General features: G+C 38.7%; 1 protein-coding gene across 3 annotated transcripts in view; it reads left to right on the forward strand.

Moving 5' to 3' along the window:
* wasf1 (WASP family member 1) overlaps positions 1-19243 on the forward strand; it is a 112649-nt gene that overhangs the window by 58468 nt on the left and 34938 nt on the right. For all 3 annotated transcript variants that reach the window (XM_037538157.1, XM_037538158.1, XM_037538159.1), the window contains exons 3-4: positions 136-270; positions 18218-18371. In XM_037538157.1, the coding sequence (XP_037394054.1) occupies positions 136-270; positions 18218-18371 (289 nt within the window). The remainder of the gene's footprint in view (positions 1-135; positions 271-18217; positions 18372-19243) is intronic.

Here is a 19243-nt window from a genome sequence, read left to right on the forward strand (position 1 = left end):
CTATGTGGGAACAAATAAAGTGCAGAAAAAGTGTGAATATGAAGGAAATGAGAGTTACAGATTCTGCATTGTTTGTGAGTGTGGTCTTGTCCTTGATAATGCTCACTCACTGATGTATGTGTTCTCTCTCATTAGGTAAATATGCAGAGGACTTGTTTGGGGAGCTCTTTAATGAAGCACATTCCTTTTCCTTTCGAGTCAACTCCCTCCAGGAGCGAGTGGATCGCCTCTCTATCAGCGTGACACAGCTCGACCCCAAAGAGGAAGAGCGTGAGTATACACACACACACACACAAACACACACACACACAGACATACTGTATGGATTATTTTACCAAATTGCTTCAGACTGGCTCTGAATTCAAAACACATTTCAGACTTTTAACAACATGTATGAGTTGTACACACATAAAATCATAATAATTTTCATTAAAACACAAAATAGTTTACTTCATTGAAGAAAATTTCTTAAGGGTTTACACTGACTTCCAGATTTTGGGACACATTTTACTTCAAAACAATGATATCTAACTACTCACCATGTGGCCATGAGGGACAGGGATCCCTTCCAGCTCTCATTTACTGCTCTAAGCAGGGGTGGCCAAAATAAGGTTCTACCAGTTTTAGTTTAAAAGAAATATTTTATTTAAAGTATTGAGAAATGTTTTAAAAACTTCACAGCAGAAAGTAGCCTTTAAATAATGATTTTTTAACACTGTCTCACTTAATGAGTTGGATTTAAATAGACCATCACATAATAGTCCATATACGCCCATTATACAGTAGCAGTGAAAAGCTCCCTGGTGTGAACTGGCTGTGTGTTTACTCCCATCTCTGAAAACACTTAATATCAGATAACACAGAGAGAGAGAGAGAGAGAGAGACAGAGAGCCACCCCTCCCCACACTCACACTACAGACAGATAACCTTTTTGTCACTCCTCCACTTTTTTTATTTAATCACTGAAACAATTTCAATAACCACTGTGTGCTGAGCTCTGTAGCCTCTTAATGGCCTTATTAAAGAAACAGGCTTACTGTAGATTCTGCCATTTTTCACCTCAGCTATTCCTTTTCTCCAGCGCGCTCAAAGCTTTCCTTCACTGGCTTTTCAAATGGGCCAGCCACAGTCCCTGGGATTTCAAATTAAATCCCCCTCCGTCTGCTTTTTGTTGGCTGTGAAGCGGGCAGCGAGGGTAATAGAGAATGAAGAGCTATTGTGTCCTGCTTAAACACAGGTAAAACAGGTTCCAGCACAAAAGGGAGTGTAAGGCTTATTACTGGGGAGAGACATGAATACTGTCCCAGAGACTTCTATAGGGATGTAAAGCATCAGTCAAGAGACTATTGACTGTACTTTCTTTCTCTGGGGAACTACTTGTAATAGTTCTAGTAGATCTATTTGTGTCAGTTCCGAAGTTAGACATGTAAGTAGGGCTACAACGATTAGATAACAAAGTCATTAGATAAAAAAAAATGTTTCATATGGCTTTTGTACTTTTCTTTAAATAATATGTGCAGTGTTGTAAAGTGTTCGTATAGTAATCACTGCTCTGAATTGTGCACAGAATTGTGGCTGGAATGTTATTTGTAATGGAGAAGGAAAAAACCTTCTTAACTTTATGTACATTAAAGTAATTATATTTTATTCTGAGTCATAATGCATCATTTCTGTTGGTCCATTCATCATGAAATGTTAACTCCATGTTGAGGGCTGCTGGTGTGTTTTCAAATTATGTGAATAAAAGTGGAGTTGAGAGGTTGCCATCTGCATATTTTTATGTGTATTTTGACACATCGAATTGAAAAAATTGTTAATAGTACTGGCAAAATACTGAACTCTTATGGTTTGTACACTCGCTTGGTGGTTATCTTTTTATTAATACATGTTAATGTTTTATTAAACCTAGTTATTATGAAGTGTTAAAGTGATGCAGATAATTGGTCTCTATATTGATATGTGAAACATAGCCATGACATTAAATAAAAAGCAACTAGAAGTTGCTCAACATTAAAGATTTGTCTGGAAACTACTTTCATATTTCTCTGAAGTGAATTTACGAAGGTGAGGTGGAAACCTCTTGTGCAGAGCTGAAGGAAAGAGCAGGGGTGGAAGGCCACCTTGATAAATTGCAGAGTGGATTGCATGCTGCACAGTTATGGCATCTGGTGTGAAATGGTCTTTAGGACTTAATCAGGATGTATTTTAAGTTGTTCATTTGACAGCTGGGTGAAAACCTGGCTAAAGATGTGATGCATATGGCCATTCCAACAGATCATAGTGCATTACAGGAACCACTGAAGGCAATATGTTGTCTATTGTTTCAATTGCACCATAAAAAGGGACGTAGTTGTTTAACTGAATAATAACTTATATTTTATAATGCAATTAGACAGCCGTTTGTTATTTATTTCTATTTCTATATATATAACAAACTAAATGTGTAATTCTGCAGATATTAGACACTTGACTTCATAAGATTTTATTGCAGTTAAGTGTATGCAGTTGACACATGCAAAGCATTTCAACCTCAGATTGTGAATCAAACCACTTTTGTTAGCTCTGCAATCATCAGTTAGCATAGGGGTCACTCGCATCTCCTTTCAGACTCTGAGCCATTATGTGGTTACTGGCAAAATGCACTCCAACATAATCGTCTTCTAACCTCAAGAAACAAGTAACTTACAGTATGAGCTACTCAGTACAGCTGACTGTCGGATAGCCTATTAGGGCCACTTCACAGTTCTCTAATCAGCTGTTTATTCCACACTAAAATAACTCTCCACAGCAGTTACTAATGAGTATTACTTTCTTTGAATATTAGAATATTGCTGGCAGTAATACGTCACTAAGTAAGCCTGACAGTTCTTAAACTAGCTAGCTAGCAGTTAGCCACACAACTTTATGCAGGACCATTCTCTGGATGCGCAGCAAACAGTGCTGCTTTAAGACAGTCCCAGAAAAATATAACCTCACATTTACATCTTTGACTGGTTAATACTGGTTATTTTTCCTGTTTTTCCTTCTTCTTTAAGTGTACGGATCTTGTTACATTGCTAGCATGTAAACACTCTGTTACAAATGAAAAGTGCATTGCTCTGACCATAATCTGTTTGTTTGACCTAATAAACTCTTGATACATCCTTGGCAACTTAATTTGTAAATCTCACATAGGGTAATCTAATGGAAATATGAATAATAGACATTTTAAATAATATCAAAATGAATAGAAATGGGGGAGAAATTAATGTCTCATGGCTGGTCATCAGCAAAACCAGAATATGTTGTTGTATTTAGATGCTGGAATGCTGGTCAAGCAGCCTAACCATGCTGGGTGACCAGCTAAACCAGCAGCAACCCTATACCAGCAAATACCAGCATGGCACTCATCTATGCTGGTCTGTGCTGCTTTTTCAGCAGGCTTTTGACTTTGAGGCAGACACAACTTGGTTTAATTACAGATTTTCACGTGGCTATGACCTGTGTTCCAGGCTGTACTGGGAACTAAATTCAGCCTTGGACTTTTGTCAAGATCGAGCCACTACGATTACAACGACTCCACCACCAAAACTATCACAGGCCCTGAAGTCAGACGTTCTGCACTTTGGCCTTGCAATTTGTCGGTCAGATACCCAAACGGATTGTGCAGTTTCATGTATTTCTCTTGTCCAAGTGTTATCAGTTTTTATCATGCACCTTCTCATGCGCCACTCCTGCAGTGCTTTTTGTAAGTTTTCTCCAGTTTCTTTTTTTTCTAGCTAGCCATGATGGTTTACCTTTCCTGGTTGTTATTGCTCTTGGAGTGGGTCACTCTTATCCTGAATGAAAACTTTAATGCAGCTTCTCTTTCTCGCTCTCCTAGACACAAAAAGAGGGTAAACTATGTTCAGGATAGTTTCATTTCTGTTGAATACTTTTATTAAAGGCTCTGGTGATGTCTTTTTAAATCAAGTGAGCTTAGTGGAATTTAAGTGGAATTAATTTGAAGTAAGTGAATTCTTCCTGGGGCAGAAATTAAGAGTCAGAGTCAACTAGAAAAATGTTCTTAAAAAAAGCCATTCATCACTACTAATTAATACTTATTCTACTTGGGTACCATCATTGCATTATACTGGATTTATGTCTTTATCAGACACAGGCACACAGAGCCATTCAGTACCACAACTAGGAAGTCCAGTGATGTAGCACACATTCATTATAGCTCTGTTTATTAATTTTGCTGCTTTTTCTTAGTTCTTATATGGTTATTGTTAATAATAGCAGGGGGTCACCACTCTTCCCTTCCTTTGTCACTCTCTCTTCGTAAGACATGATATAATGGAATCTATTTTTAGTACAGTAAATGAATGAGTTAGCAGAAAAGGTTGATGCCTTTAACACTGCTGCACCTGCTGTAGTGGTTTGGCACAGTGAGTGTGTCAGTGCTAAAAGTGCAGATGTGCTGTAGAGGCAGCTATAGGTGAGCAGGCTGAGTGTATTTAGAGAGCATTATGTGTCTGGAGCTGTATAAAGCAGAGTGACAGGCTTTAGATTGCTTGTCCATCTCTCACCTCTACTGTCTAACCCCATTCCTCTCAAACAGCCGTGGGACTCGTACACTGTATCCACTGCCCTAATGGACACTGCAGTGTGTGTGCTAACTCACTGTGGGTGACTTTTATGTCTGTGTGTGAGTTGCCATAAAATCTCCCAGATGGACTGGCTATACAGTACTGTGCAAAAGTCAGAGATCACCTTTCTTTTCATTTCCAGTCAGAAATGGCTGTTAAGTAGAAGACATTCATGTTTTAGCAGCAGGAAAAATGCAGAAGACATTAAGTCAATAGAAATGTACACAAAAGTCTAAATGACTCAGTATAATATTTACTTATTTTAGTATTTACTGTGATCAGCCTTTGTCTTTATTAAACTTCCTTCAATTCTTTTCTACAGAGGTTTTCAGGTCTAGACTCTGGGGTAACTGAGACGTCCATGTTCTGAGAACACCAGAAGTGTTGAGTTGTCTTCTCGCAGTGGAAGGATGAACAGAAACACTCGTGGATTTTTTCTGATCTGAAGCAAAAGTGAAGCTTGATTGTCTCTCCCAGATGAAAGCTTGAATTCAGGGATCTGATTTGGCTGCTCAGAACCTGCTTAACCTGTCAATTAACTGATGAGTTAAATTGGGAGTCTTTGAGAAGGAAAATTACCGAACAGTGCTAGACTCCAGCCCACCAGGAACTGAGTTTGAGACCCATGCTTTAAGCACTGTTTATCTGAGGGTCTACCAATACTTTTTGCACAGTTGTTGAGAGTCACATTTTCTTTATATCTTTCAATCATTTTAAGCAGTTTTTAGATATAGTTGTTGAGGCTTCTGTGTAATTTTCTTTTAAATATTTTTCCTGCATTTTTTCTGATACCCAAAAATGAATTTCTTGTACTGATGTACAAGAAGTACAATGAAGTACTGGCTGTTTTGACTGGAAATGAAAGAACTGAAGGGCAGTATTTAAATTTTGCACAGTACTGTATATGTGTGCACAAACTGTCCCACTTTACCTGAAAGAAAGCAGTGAAACCAGGTTCTGTAACATCCAAATTCAGTAAACTATACATAGTAGAGTTTTAAAGAGCACATATCATGGAAAATCAAATTTTCCTCACAGTTTGAAGTTTGATGTAATAAGCAAATCTTGTTAAAGTTTTCAAAAGTTTCAGTACAGTCCATATATGGAAACTTTCTTGCAGAAACAGCATGTTTTGTTTCTGTGATGTCGCACAAACGAACTTGTATACATATATTCACCTTTTCAGGCTACAGCAGTTTCGCTCCGCCCATTCATATCGAAGTTCAGCTCTATGGGCTGAATGAGGTCCAACACAGGACCGCCAATCAGAACAGAACTGATTTATTTTAGACTGTTTTCACACCAAGTTCAAACCAGTTTGGACATTTCATTGCATCACACCACAATGGCTAAAGTGCCCTTAATTACACACGTGAGTTCTTGTTTTTTGATTATTTGTCGGCATTGCTATTTTCATATTTGCAACCATTTGAGCCAAAGATCTCCTGCTTTGCATGTGCCCATGTGCCAAAATCAAATACATTGCTTCACTATTATTTTATGGCTCATTTGCTATTAGCAGCAGCTCATGCCGCAAGAACATTATGAGCGTCTGCAGACGTTTCTAACGTCATTCAAATGTTAATCAACTTGTTTATAAACCTTATTATCAGAAGACTAACATACCAACCAGTTAGAGCAAGAAACAGTATGAGTTAAGCACAAATTACAACATCACTTTTTCCCTTGTGGCTTATCAAGATGTATTTTTAATGCATTCTAAATGTATTCTGAATTTGTAACTTCTAAAAGAAAGACTTCATTCCTTTGTCTCTCCATCCTTTTCGTTTTTTGCTCCATCTACTGACTCTTCCCCATTTTTCTTTTTTTTAGGTAAAACTGAAATTATTTCATCTACTTACTTTCTCACTTCTCAGTCTCTCGATTTCTCTTATGATATCTGATTGTACTGAGTATCCATTAGAGACTCCGAGTTTGTTTTGTCATACTCTTAATCTCTCTCTCTTTCTCTCTCTCTCTTTCTCTCTCTCTCTCTCTCTCTCTCTCTCCCTCTCTCTCTTTGTGTGTGTCTCTCTTTCTCTCTGCAAACTAAGCAGGGACTCATTATTTATGAAGGTCAGCGGAAATGAGGGAGCGTTCAGCAGGGACAGAGAGATAAAGTTGAGGGAGATACAGAGAGAGAGAGAGAAAGTGAGGGAGAGATGGATAGATCCAGGGCAGTAGAGAAGTGAAGAGATTGCTTACCTGCCTATAAGAGAAACAGAAGAGATAGATAAGCTAGAGAATGGAGCAACAAAGGTAGAAGCCAGAAGTGGAGGAAAGAGAGCTGGTATAAAGAAACAACGGAGAGAATGAAAGAGTGCATAAAGCAGAATAGGTGAGACAGTGAGGGAGAAAAGAGAGAGGCTGTAATTCTGAGCCCTGCAGTTAAACTCAGTGGAGTGTGATGTGTGTGTGTGTGTGTGTGTGTGTGTGTGTGTGTGTGTGTGTGTGTGTGTGTGTGTGTGTGTGGACAGGCTGCAGGTTAGTGTCTCTCCAGAGAAATGCGGAACACTGCGCACACACATCTAAACCAATATAGGACAGCTCAGTGCTACTGCTGTTCCTAATCTGCAGCAGAGAGAGAGAGAAACAGAGGGGAAGAGAGAGACAGAGTGGAAGAGAGAGAGAAACACAGGGGAAGAGAGAGAGAAACAGAGGGTAAGAGAGAGAGAGAAACGGGAAGAGAGAGAGAGAGAAACAGAGGGTAAGAGAGAGAGAGAGAAACGGGAAGAGAGAGATAGAGAAACAGAGGGTAAGAGAGAGAGAGAAACAGGAGAAGAGAGAGACAGAGAAACAGGGGAAGAGAGAGAGAAACAGGGTGAGAGAGAAATGGGAAGAGAGAAACACAGGGGAAGAGAGAGAGAAACAGAGGGTAAGAGAGAGAGGGAGAGAGAGAAACAGAGGGTAAGAGAGAGAGCGAAAGAGAGAGAGAGAAACGGGAAGAGAGAGATAGAGAAACAGAGTAAGCGGGAGAGAGAGAAACAGGAGAAGAGAGAGACAGAGAAAGGAGAAGAGAGAGAGAGAGAAATGGGAAGAGAGAGAGAAACAGGGTAAGAGAGAGAGAGATAGAGAAACGGGAAGGGTGAGAGAGAAATGGGAGGAGAGAAACAGAGGGTAAGAGAGAGAGAGAAACAGGAGAAGAGAGAGAGAGATGGAGAGAGACAGAGAGAGAGAGAGTGCATGTTAGGAGAAAAGCGTGGGCTGATCATACTCACAGCAGGATGTGTGACAGCCTGTCATAACCAGAGAGACAATCAGTGAGGAATATCAACAAATGAATATTGATTATTACATATTACTGAGTACATAGACCTATTTGGAAATTCTCTTTGCTCTTTTATTTTCACACTTTTCTTTTATTGATTACTAATAATTAATGATAAGATACTGTCTATGGTTCTATTGTATCTTATGTTTATGTGTTGTATATTAAATGCTTTGGCAGTAGTGTATCCCAAGTAAAGAAAGGAACTGAGACACATAGGAGAGGAAGAGAGAGAGAGAAATAGGCGGAGGGAGTGGAAGTGGAGTGGAAGTTAGAAAAGACAGGTAGGAAGGATAAGCAGAGAAAGATAAAAGTGATAAAGAGAAAAATGGAGATGGTGGGAAGAAAAAAAAACAGTACAGGTGGAGCTGAAGTCAGGAAAGACTGACAGGAGGGATCGACAGTTAAAGACGAGCGATGAGAGAAAAATGGAGAGGGTGGGAAGAAAACACTGAGTGAGAGAAAGAGGAATAGAGCAGGAAGAAAGCATCTGAGCTTCATTTACTGGTAATCTTCACATTTCGTCTTCAGTACAGCAGCATTATGGGTAATGGCTTATGCTGGTCTGTGGTCCGTGGATGCGTGCATGTGTGTGTGTGTGTGTGTATGGCTCAGTGGTCTGTGTCTGTGAATGGTTCAGTGGCCTCATAAATCAGGGATGGGGGATAATGGGACACTTTGCTAGATGGAGCGGGGGCAGGGGGATTTGAGGGGTGTGTCTTACAGTTCCACCCTTAGATACGAGGTGTTCCTTGGCAACCAACAGACAGGCGCATTCTACAAACCACTCGTTCCACACTCCTCTCTCTCTCTCTCTCTCTCTCTCTCTCTCACTCCTTCTCAAGCCTCTTTTTCTCATTACTGTCGCCCTTACTTACCATACAGTCCTACAATCTTTGTATAAAAGTTTGCAGGAATCTTAAAAGGGATAAGTCACCACCAGTTATATTAGTAATTGGCTAATCATCAGTCAACCAAATACATTAATTACTGATCAAATAATCAGAGTTTGTAAAATATAAATCACTATGCCTAACTGAGCAATGACAAAATGACTTTTTTGCAACCTTTAAAGGCTAAAGTAGGGGTGAGTGGTATTTTATTGTTATTGTGATAATTTGAGCTGCTTTTCATAGCCATATCATGGATATCATCAGTCCTTAAGGAACACTGACCATGTTTCGTGCTTCTTTACGAAGAGACTGTAATGGCACCTGTTTAATTGGATTTGGTGCAGTGCAGTTTGCAAAACATTGAATAGATATAATTGGAGCTGTATGTTTATTATTATTAAAAGATTTTATATGTGGCACTACAGGTTCTATGTTGTCTGTTCCGGCTTATCAAATCACAGAAAAACAATATTTTGGTACATATCATGTAGTGTGAAAATATCTTGAAGTATCGTGCTGCTTCTTGCCATATCGCCCACCCCAGGCTAAACTATGAATCGAAGAAGCCCCTAAAAACAACATATCTGTTGTTGGGACAAAACCTAGCATCTCAATTTTTGATGTTTTTCAGTTTTTGACATAATTTGAAAGTACCTGTTGCCCCTTACATTGTGTGTAAATGTCATGATGAATGGAAAAGAAATAGCCCAGAATGACTTGGAGAAACGTCTGGTTCCATTGATTTACATTAATAGTAAAGCATGTTTTTTCCTTCTCCTGTAAAGTTACACTTTTGGATCCACCTATTCAGCCTATAGCCCTGACTATTTATATGGAAGTACTAAGGAATGTTTCAGCTCTGACTGCTTTTTGAATAAGGCACAATACCGTGCAGCCAATCTCAACAGCGCTCATTTACATATATTGGTCTTAAAAGCACAATAACAAAAGCAGTTGAATTCTAAGGGGTTAAAAAAGATTGGAAAATGGTCCTTTAAAGTCCATTTAAAGACAGTTCAAACATCTGATGAGAGGCATTAGTTGAAACATCTTTAGATCTTTGAGTCCAGCTGGTTAAGAAAATCAGATAAGCACAAAATTAAACATAATAATACACAAACACGTCCCTCACAAATGGGTTTAAATAAAGCTTATTTGATGAACAACAGTGCCAGACACTGCAAGCTAAAGCACCATTACTGGATTCATTTGTGTGCATGATGCCCATCACAGTTAATAGCATGTGTCTGAAGGTGTAATAAATATTCAGCAGTGGCTGGAATTACATGCAGAGGTGGAAGTATTACATTATATTCTTCATTTTCCCCACAACATATAGTTATTGGGTTTTACAAGTAAACCAGTGCTATTCTACAATATATTCAGAAAAGATAACAAACAAATAATCCAATGAAACAAATAAACAAGCAAAGAGAGACTCTTCTTAAAGAGTTTAACATATCCCTAGTACAGTACAAACCTAGGTGGGAACAGTATGTGAAACGCAAATAAAACATAGACATGTTAATGCATGTTTTACATTATGAACTTTTTATACATACTTTTTATATTTGGGATATGTCTACCATTGTTACATCTCCTTTCCTTTTAACAGCACTTGTTTGGGGACTGAAGACACAAACTGATCCACGTTTGAAAGGGAGATTTTTTGCCATTTTTGAAACAAGCATGGATGTTCCTGAAAACAATGGTACCTAAAAGACCTAAAAAAAATCTAAGTTGCTCCAAAATGTATTTTGTCCCTTGCCCTTTACGGGGCAATCTCAATTTTCTATTTGAAAATAAGTACACATGCTCTCTAGAAAACACACTTCTGCACATAAATGCACCATTACTGTTTATTTGCCAAATTTGGGGAAAAAATATGGCCTGTACAAAAGTTATGTTTCATTTTATCCTATATTTGCCTGTATAAATACCTGTGTTTTTTGCCTGGTTTTCTGCTGTTTTAGCCATTGAGGAAAACAGGAGGGTAGGGTAGAAAGAAAGTGAGTGAGGTTTTAATGATTAAAGCCCATCAATATAGACAGGAGATTATACGCAGAAAGGCTAATTATAGCAATGACAACACCTCACAGAGAAACCTATAGCTGAATATGTGTGCATAGACGCATTGGCGAGCCAAGCTGAACGCTGCTCAGTAGTGCTGGTGAGCAGTGTAGCTCAGGGTGAAGGCAGTTCTGATGGGAGCTGGGTTTGTTTCTTATCTCTGGAGCAAAATGCTGGAGGTGCAGATCAGCAGACTGTGCACACATACAGAAAAGTGAAGCTGATTAAGTTGGGGCCTCCAGTCATCACTTTATGACTGCATTAGTGTTTTTCTTCGTAGTGATACTCCAGAAACAGGATGCTGCATTCCTATAAAAAAGTAGGATGGACTTCATACAGAGTTTATTCTATTGAATATTTCTGTCTCCCTCCCTTTCTCTCTCTCTATCTGAGAACCTGCAGTAGGAAATTAGGAAATAGGACAGCACTGTCATGCCTAATAGTTTTATGACTTTTATCTCTTTTGTGTGTGTGTCACTGTAAAACCTTCCCATATAGACAGTATGTTCTTTTTTTGCAGATTCTGTTGTTAATTCTTTAGTTATTTGCCCTATACCAAGCAAGTTGTGGTCTCCTTTCGTTAAAAGACTGCACAGTTCCACTTCATACTTTTGTATCGGCATTCAGTACTGTACAAAAGAGACCTTTCTTCATTTATTTCATGTCCAATGAAAACTGCCATTAACAGCAGGTTAATATTCAACTTATTGAAATAGTGATGAACTAAATATATAATTTATAGGATACTTTTTATTAGGACGTGGCTGTCCCAAACCCTAACCCGTACATTTCTTCTTTGACTTCGAAACAATTCCGTAGAATGATGTAAGATAATCCAGCTGCATAAAAAGGCAAAAGACAGAAGTTCGAAGAAAACTAAAGAAAAAAAAATACACAAAGAAATGGCAAACCTAACAACAAAAAATCTTAGTAGACCACCTAAACCTTCACCAGATAAACAGTACTTAACTTTGTGAGAGATTTCTTTTTATTATTGGATGTCCAGACATGCGGTGCTGGAATCCAGATTTTTTTTTTCATCAGGTCAATATAATGTGCAATCCAAGCACACCAATCTTGAGAGACTTTGAATGAATGAACTGAAGTATATCCTGCATGGAAATGCTTCAATTTCTGAACTGAAAGCAGCGTTAAAGTGCCAGCAGTGCTTTGTGATATACTTTACTTTGAATTTCTGCACTGCGATGGAGCTGTTTTGTTCTGTGTCACTTGCTCGGCACTGATAGTTTCATAACACATTCAGTAGGCTTTAGAATGGCAGACAAATACAAATTCTGGTAGCTAGACTCTTCTTTGCAATCTGAGCTTCAATAAACAATACTGAAAAGGAATCTCCTGCACCAGAGGTTGGTGTTTGAAATTATAGAGATACAGAGGTACAGACAGGTAGCAAATAAAAGAAAAACCCAACAGAAAGTGTCTTACTAAGGTATTGGGCACCCACGGAACAGCATCAGTGTACCTTGGTGTAGATTCTCCAAATGTTAAAGAAGAGCACTGTCTAACATGTTAGTCTACAATCTTTCATTATATTGAACTGACTTGAGATCTGGTGACTGTAAGTCACTGCATGTTTTATATCATTTTCATACTCATCAAACCATTTAGTGACCCCTTGTGGGATGTGGATGGAGCATTGTCATCCTGTAAGAGACCACTCTCATCAGAATGCAAATGTTTCATCATACGATAAAGGTGATTTAATCAGGATAAATTTGTATTCATTTGTAGTGACCTTTCCCTCTGAGGTAGTGGTCACCAAGCCTGGTCCTGAAATCTACCTTCCCGCACAGTCTAATTCCAACCTGTCGACCACACCTGCTTTATCTAAGTAACTTCTTCAGAAGTCCATGATTGGCATTGATCAGATGCGTTAGTATTAGGTAAGGGGGCAATATCCCAAACCATGCCAACGAAATTCCCCCCACATCACAAAAGAGTCCCCACAACCCCTTATTGTAGAAGTCAAGCATTCAGGCCTATATAGTTCTCTTGGTGTACGCCACACATTCCGTCATTAACTTATGGAGAAGATGGTGAAAGATGACTCATCTGACCATCTCACTGTAATCCACATCTTTATAGACCAGTGTCCGTGCTTTTTTACACCACTGAACTGAAAGGAGTCCTACTATAATATCTCTTTACGTAGTTGTTCTTGCTGGCACAGTCTGGTCATGTTCTGTTTTTCCTTACATATTGCACTTAAGTATGAACGTCATCACTATATGTGTTGCTTTTCAGTAGACCAGCTTGGTCACTGCTCCTACTAAAACACTAGACAGTTGACCAGCCTTTGTGACTGAATTAAAAACTAAAGCGAAATAAAGAGAAAGCCTTAGCTGCAAAAGTTCTGTGGAAATATGAGCAGATAAAACAACTGAACAGGGACTGCCACAAAGCATAAAGGCAGTGGAGGAAGATTTAACTATTCGCTATGAAATTCTTAAAAACTGTATTAACATTTATAACAATGCAATATAGAGGGGCAGACACACTGTTCAAAACTTATTAATGACAATGGACACAAGTTTTGTTTTCAATAATTGATTTCCTTTTAAATTGTAAATTAACCAATTTTGATCTCACTAAGGCTTCCACATCAAAATGTAATGATTTTGCATCATATTTTAATACAAAAATCATTCATATTCGGCCACATTTTGTAACCGCAAAAGTAATAATAGTACTCATATAGACTGTATGAACAGACAGAAAAATTGACGTGCAGCTAAATTCCTCCACCTGTGTTTTTAGGTTCTATTTGACAGACTTTATCTAAGTGGGTTAGACATTGTAAATTGTTCTCTGGAAACAGGCAAAGAGACAGGCATGCTTAAAACATCCGTTTTTAGGACCATAACCTTGATTCTTCAGTTTTTGACAACTACAGAACAGTCTCTAAAATCCAATTATTGAGTAAAAAATATTCTTTGAGTAAAAAAAAATATTCTTCTCACAGTCAGTCTTCTCACAGCTTAATGATTTCCTAAATGAGCATCATTTTCCTTGACAAATTCTGCCTTCAGAGCCTCACAACAACGATCTGGTAATAAATAGTGATGCAGGTGATGTCTCTGTACTTATGCTTCTGGATTTAATTGCTGCATTTGATACTATGGACCATAGAATGCTTCTAAATCGGCTTGAACATTTTTTTGGTCTTTCTATAGCCATGTTAAAATGGTTCTCTACATACACTATATTGCCAAAAGTATTCACTCTTCCACCCAAATCATTAAATTCACGTGTTCCAATCACTTCCATGGCCACAGGTGTATAAAACCAAGCAGGAGCTCAGTGAATTCTAGCGTGGTATCATGACATGACGCCACCTGTGCAACAAGTCCACTTGTGCAATTTCCTCACTACTAAATGTTCCACAGGCAGCTGTCAGTGGTATTATAACAAAGAGGAAGTGATTGGGAATGACAGCAACTCAGCCATGACAGATGACAGAGTGGGGTCAGCAGATGCTGATGCGCATAGTGCACAGAGGTCACCAACTTTCAGCAGTCAATCGCTACAGACCTCCAAACTTCATGTGGCCTTCAGATTAGCTCAAGAACAGCGTGGAGAGCTTTTCGTGGCCAATCAGCTTACATCATCAAGCCTTACATCACCAAGCACAATGCAAAGCGTCGAATGAAGTGGTGTAAAGTGCCGCCACTGGACTCTAGAGCAGAGGAGATGTGTTCTCTGGAGTGACGAATCTCGCTTCTCCATCTGGCAGTACAATGGATAAGTCTGGGTTTGAGAACGCTACTTGTCTGACTGCATTGTTCCAAATCTAAAGTTTGGTGCCAAATATTTTTGGCAGTATAGTGTAACTAGAACACAGTATTTTGTAAGGATAGGTCAGCATATCTCAGATAAGCATAATATTCTCTGTGAGGTACCACAAGGCACTGTGCTTTGTTCATATTTATTTTCTTTGTATATGCTGCCACTGGATCAGTGACTCTTTGAAAGTCACTTAGAACTTTTCCTCTTTGTATCCTCATCCAGAATCAAGGTCAACTGGAGGCTGGAGACATCAGCACTCTTTATGTTTTTCCAAGGTTTTACCTTTCATTTGTAACTTTTTTCCAGGACTGGTATTAAAACCTTGAATGCTTGTGGTCAGTATTTTGTTCTTTAAAAGGGCTACATTTAACTGAATTACTTCATTTAAGAAGGCCATTTATAAGCGCAAGGTTCATGCTCTCAAACACCTCTTTCAATAAAAAGTATCACAGTGGAAATGTGTGTAAAACACAGGTTCAAATACACAAATTGCATTCTGGCATAAGAAAAAGTAGCTACTTGTTATTTTTGTCTTGGTCTTAGGCTACTAGACATTCTTGGTTGTTGGATCCATGCCATCTCTAATCGTAGTTTGATGCTACATTTTGTGTTCATTTTGGCCGCAGTCTTTTCCCTCAGACCACATGGCTCAACTGTGACACTTTTTTCGCCCTTGATGCTTAATGTTTTGCTGATAAGGGTCGACATATTGTTCCATGTACTCATTTTAATTGTAGATTGCACTAAGTATACTACAAAGTACACCCTTGAGGTGATTAAAGCCACTGTTTAGTGCCCTTATTTGTCCCACAGGTGACTGTCAATAGCACTTAGTACCCTCAGTGATCTTCCAAAGGGATCCAATTAGACATTTTCTGATGCATATGAGTAAAAAGGGGTTCAGGCATATATGTGGTTGTATTTATTCTACATGCAGTTTTGGATGGGGGCAGATAAGAGTGGTGAGCTTATAGTGAGGCTTAGTCTATGGGCATTATAATTGTAATACCTTTGCCAGGTTTCGCTTCAAGGGAAACTGTATTATTGGATCATTTTTTTCCTTGATTGACCATTCATTTTGTTTCATGTTCAATCCCTTCATGCTCCTCACCCCTTCTGAGTCCCCCTGGCTATCTTTGAGATTTACTTTCTTTCTCCAGAAGTGGTCATTTTAAACACAGCGTCGATTTTTTCCGTGGCATCTCTTGAGCCTTTATCCTAAATGGCATGAAATGCCACAATAAAAGAACATTTTTAGAATGGATATTTCATCTAAGGTTTTGAGAGCTTCCTAAATTAGTGGATTGTCACAGATTGCTTTATCGGGTCCCTCATGAACGGGAACAATACCTAAGTGCAGATCAGCATCCTTAGACATTAATTGTGAGGATAATGACATAGATGATGATCATTAAGATGATAGCGGCTGCTATTTTGATGCTGATTGGCTTGACTCTTTTAATGCTATTCAGCTCAATAATGTCCCGGCGCAAACATGCGATTAATTTTAGCTCCCTGTTTCTACCCTGTCGACTTCAGTGTCGTTAGCTGTCCATCAAACAGAGAGGCGGAGGAAAAGAGTGAGGGAGAGAGAGAGAGAGGACTGAAAGAGCTAGAGAGGAGAGAGCATGAGCCATTTTAGTCACGAAAGAGTGAGGAAACGATAGATCAAGGGGAAGAGAGAAAGCAGAGGAGTGACATGGAAAGACAAAGCACGTAGTGTGGGTGGACAGTTGCTGGCTAGAGTCCTAACTGGGCTCTGAAGGGCCAATTTGGTGCCTGTTAACATGGCTGTCGTCTGTGACACGCCACAGGAGAATGTCTGCCTGGTGGGAAAGTGACATAGATTAAAGACAAGCTAGTGCGTTTTAACCCTTACCAGTCACAGTTATCGCTAGTAATAACAAAGGCATGGTGTCTTTCAATAGGAATTTCTTCTGACTCATAGCTCATTGAAACAAGCAGAGTAATTCTGTTGAAGGTGCAGATTCTAAATCAGTTCCTCAGTAGTGGTAGTGAGTAACGGGGGAGAGAAAAACATCTTTTACATTTCTGTCTTCTTATGAGATTGAAACAATAAGAAAAGGCAAAAATTGTAGATATGAGCCTGTCAGACTCCCAGGGTCTTCTATGCCTTCAGAGTGCTACTCTTGTTTCATTGTCCAGGTCTGGATATAAACAAAAGGGTTCAATTCTTCAAACAGCAAGCATAACTTTTGTCAATCAGAAACAGTTTTTCTCTGTTGTGTCTAAGTAGATACAGCTAAGCGAGATCTCCTATTGGTTAGGGCTTCAGGAGCTGAAGAGAAGGCCTATTGCTTTAGATTAGCCATCAGCATAATTGTGATAGAGTAATCTGTTAATCACAATTTGATTAATTGGTGGGACCAATTTTGTGAGAACAAAGGTCAGTCTAGGCCTTTTGGGTATTCTGCATACATCTTTCAATGTGCAGAACTACCAGCAGCCTAATCAGTAGGTTGTTAGAACTGGAAAACAGTGGAGGCAGATTTATACCAGAGCTCACTAAACATATGCTAACATGTCTGTCACAAGCTTCTGTCACAAGTGCCTATGTTTAATCTAGAATGGCCCAAAAATGCTAATGCATTTACATTTACATTTGCAGCATTTAGCAGATGCTCTTATCCAGAGCGACTTACAAGAAATGCTTTGTCTATCTAGAGAAAGTAATGCACTAACAAACTACTATTATGAAATGGTAAGAACACTGGTAGAAGTTAGTATTATCATAGAATTAGTATTTCCTCCAAAAAAGGTTATTCACGGGCTGTTTAGTAAAGAAAATGGTTCAATATAGAACCATGAACACTCAAAATTATTGCTTGATTAAAGAGTTCTTTGCACCATGAAAGGGTTCTTCAGATTGATGGAGAATGTGCCATTTATGGTTCTATGTAAAATCATTTTGTAAAGGGTTCCATATAGCACCAAAAAGGGTTCTGCTACTGTTGCAATGTCAAGCTTGATACAATAGAAGAACACTTTTTGGTGCTATATAGAAGCCTTGAGGAAGCATTTTTTAAATGTACTTTTGACATTTATGGCTATGTTATTTTATACATAATAAAAGCTTGTACAATGTGGATTGTAATATCATTGGCTATGAGATGATATATTCCATAATTCCATATTATTTAGCATTTATAACTTTGTGTTTTGCAAAATTCTTGCTTAATAAATGAATAAAACATCTAACAATACCTTTTGACAGCCTTTGATATTAAAATCCACATTGTATACGTTTTATTCTAAAATGTTATTAAAAATTTAGTATAAAATAATGAATGCTGTTAATGTGGCAAGTCGTGTAAATTGAATGTATAGCAAAATGACTGTAATAACTGTCAACAAGGTCCTACAAAAATCTGTGTTTTTTTACAGAAGCACACACTCACACAGTAGAGTTTAGCTTGGAGATCCATCACTATAGTTAAGATCAGTGCATTAAACTTGCCCCCAGATTTCATCCAGCTACGCTCCATGAATTCACAGTGATCTTTTATTCTCTCTCTTTCTCTTTCTCTTTCTCTACCTCTCTCTCTCAGTATCTCTGCAGGACATCACTATGAGGAAGGCATTCCGCAGCTCCACCAATCAGGACCAGCAGCTGTTTGAGCGTCAGTCCCTGCCGATGCCGCTGCAGGAGACTTTTAACCTCTGTGAACAGCCACCACCTCTCACCATCCTCACACCCTATAGGTCAGTATTTTGATGTCACTAGTGTCCCAGGAAAGTTTTGCTAAAATTCTGAAGGAAAAAAAAAAAACATTCTTACATCATTGCTGCAAACACTTGGATTTAAAATTTTAAAGTTTCATTTTAGATTTTCAGATGGATACCAGTTTCTCATAAAGCTCATATCAGTGAAATGTACAAAAGTCACAAAATATTTCTGAAGACTTCTGTAGACAGTGGATTGTAGAGCATGGACGATAAGCAAAAAAATCAATAAGTCAGGCCTCTACTCTACTCAGGCCTGAGAATGTGTTCACTGCTAGAGTCCAGTGTTTTACACACTCCAGCCACTGCTTGGCATTGAACATAGCAATCTCAGGCTTGTGTGCAGCTGCTCTGCCATGGAAACCCATTGCCTGAAGCTCCTGACACACAGTTCTTGTGCTGATGTTGTTTCCAGAGTCAGTTTGAAACTCAGTTTGAAAAGTGATGCAACAGATGATAGGAGGATTTTTACTTGTAAAATGCTTCAGCTCTCTATGAGTTTGCGTAGTCTACCACTTTGTTGTTGAGCTGTTGTTGCTGCTAGATGCTTCCATTTTACAATAATGGCAGTACAGAGATTTCAGGAACTGACTTGTGACATAGGTGGCACCCTATCTGACCATGTTTAAAGTCACTGAGCTCTTTGCTATGACCCATTCTACTGCCAGCATTTGTCTATGGAGATAACATGACTATATGTTTGAATTCATACATGTGTTAGCAGTGAGGGGTGTCCACATACTTTTGCCCATAAATTGTGTAATTAAACACAAACAGTACTGTTTCTCATGACCTTTTCTATGCACAGAGCAACTAGGTAATAAAACTAGGACTGGAGTTTCAGCTGATAA

The sequence above is a fragment of the Pygocentrus nattereri genome, chromosome 4, assembly GCF_015220715.1.
Source record: "Pygocentrus nattereri isolate fPygNat1 chromosome 4, fPygNat1.pri, whole genome shotgun sequence".
Lineage (NCBI taxonomy): Eukaryota > Metazoa > Chordata > Actinopteri > Characiformes > Serrasalmidae > Pygocentrus > Pygocentrus nattereri.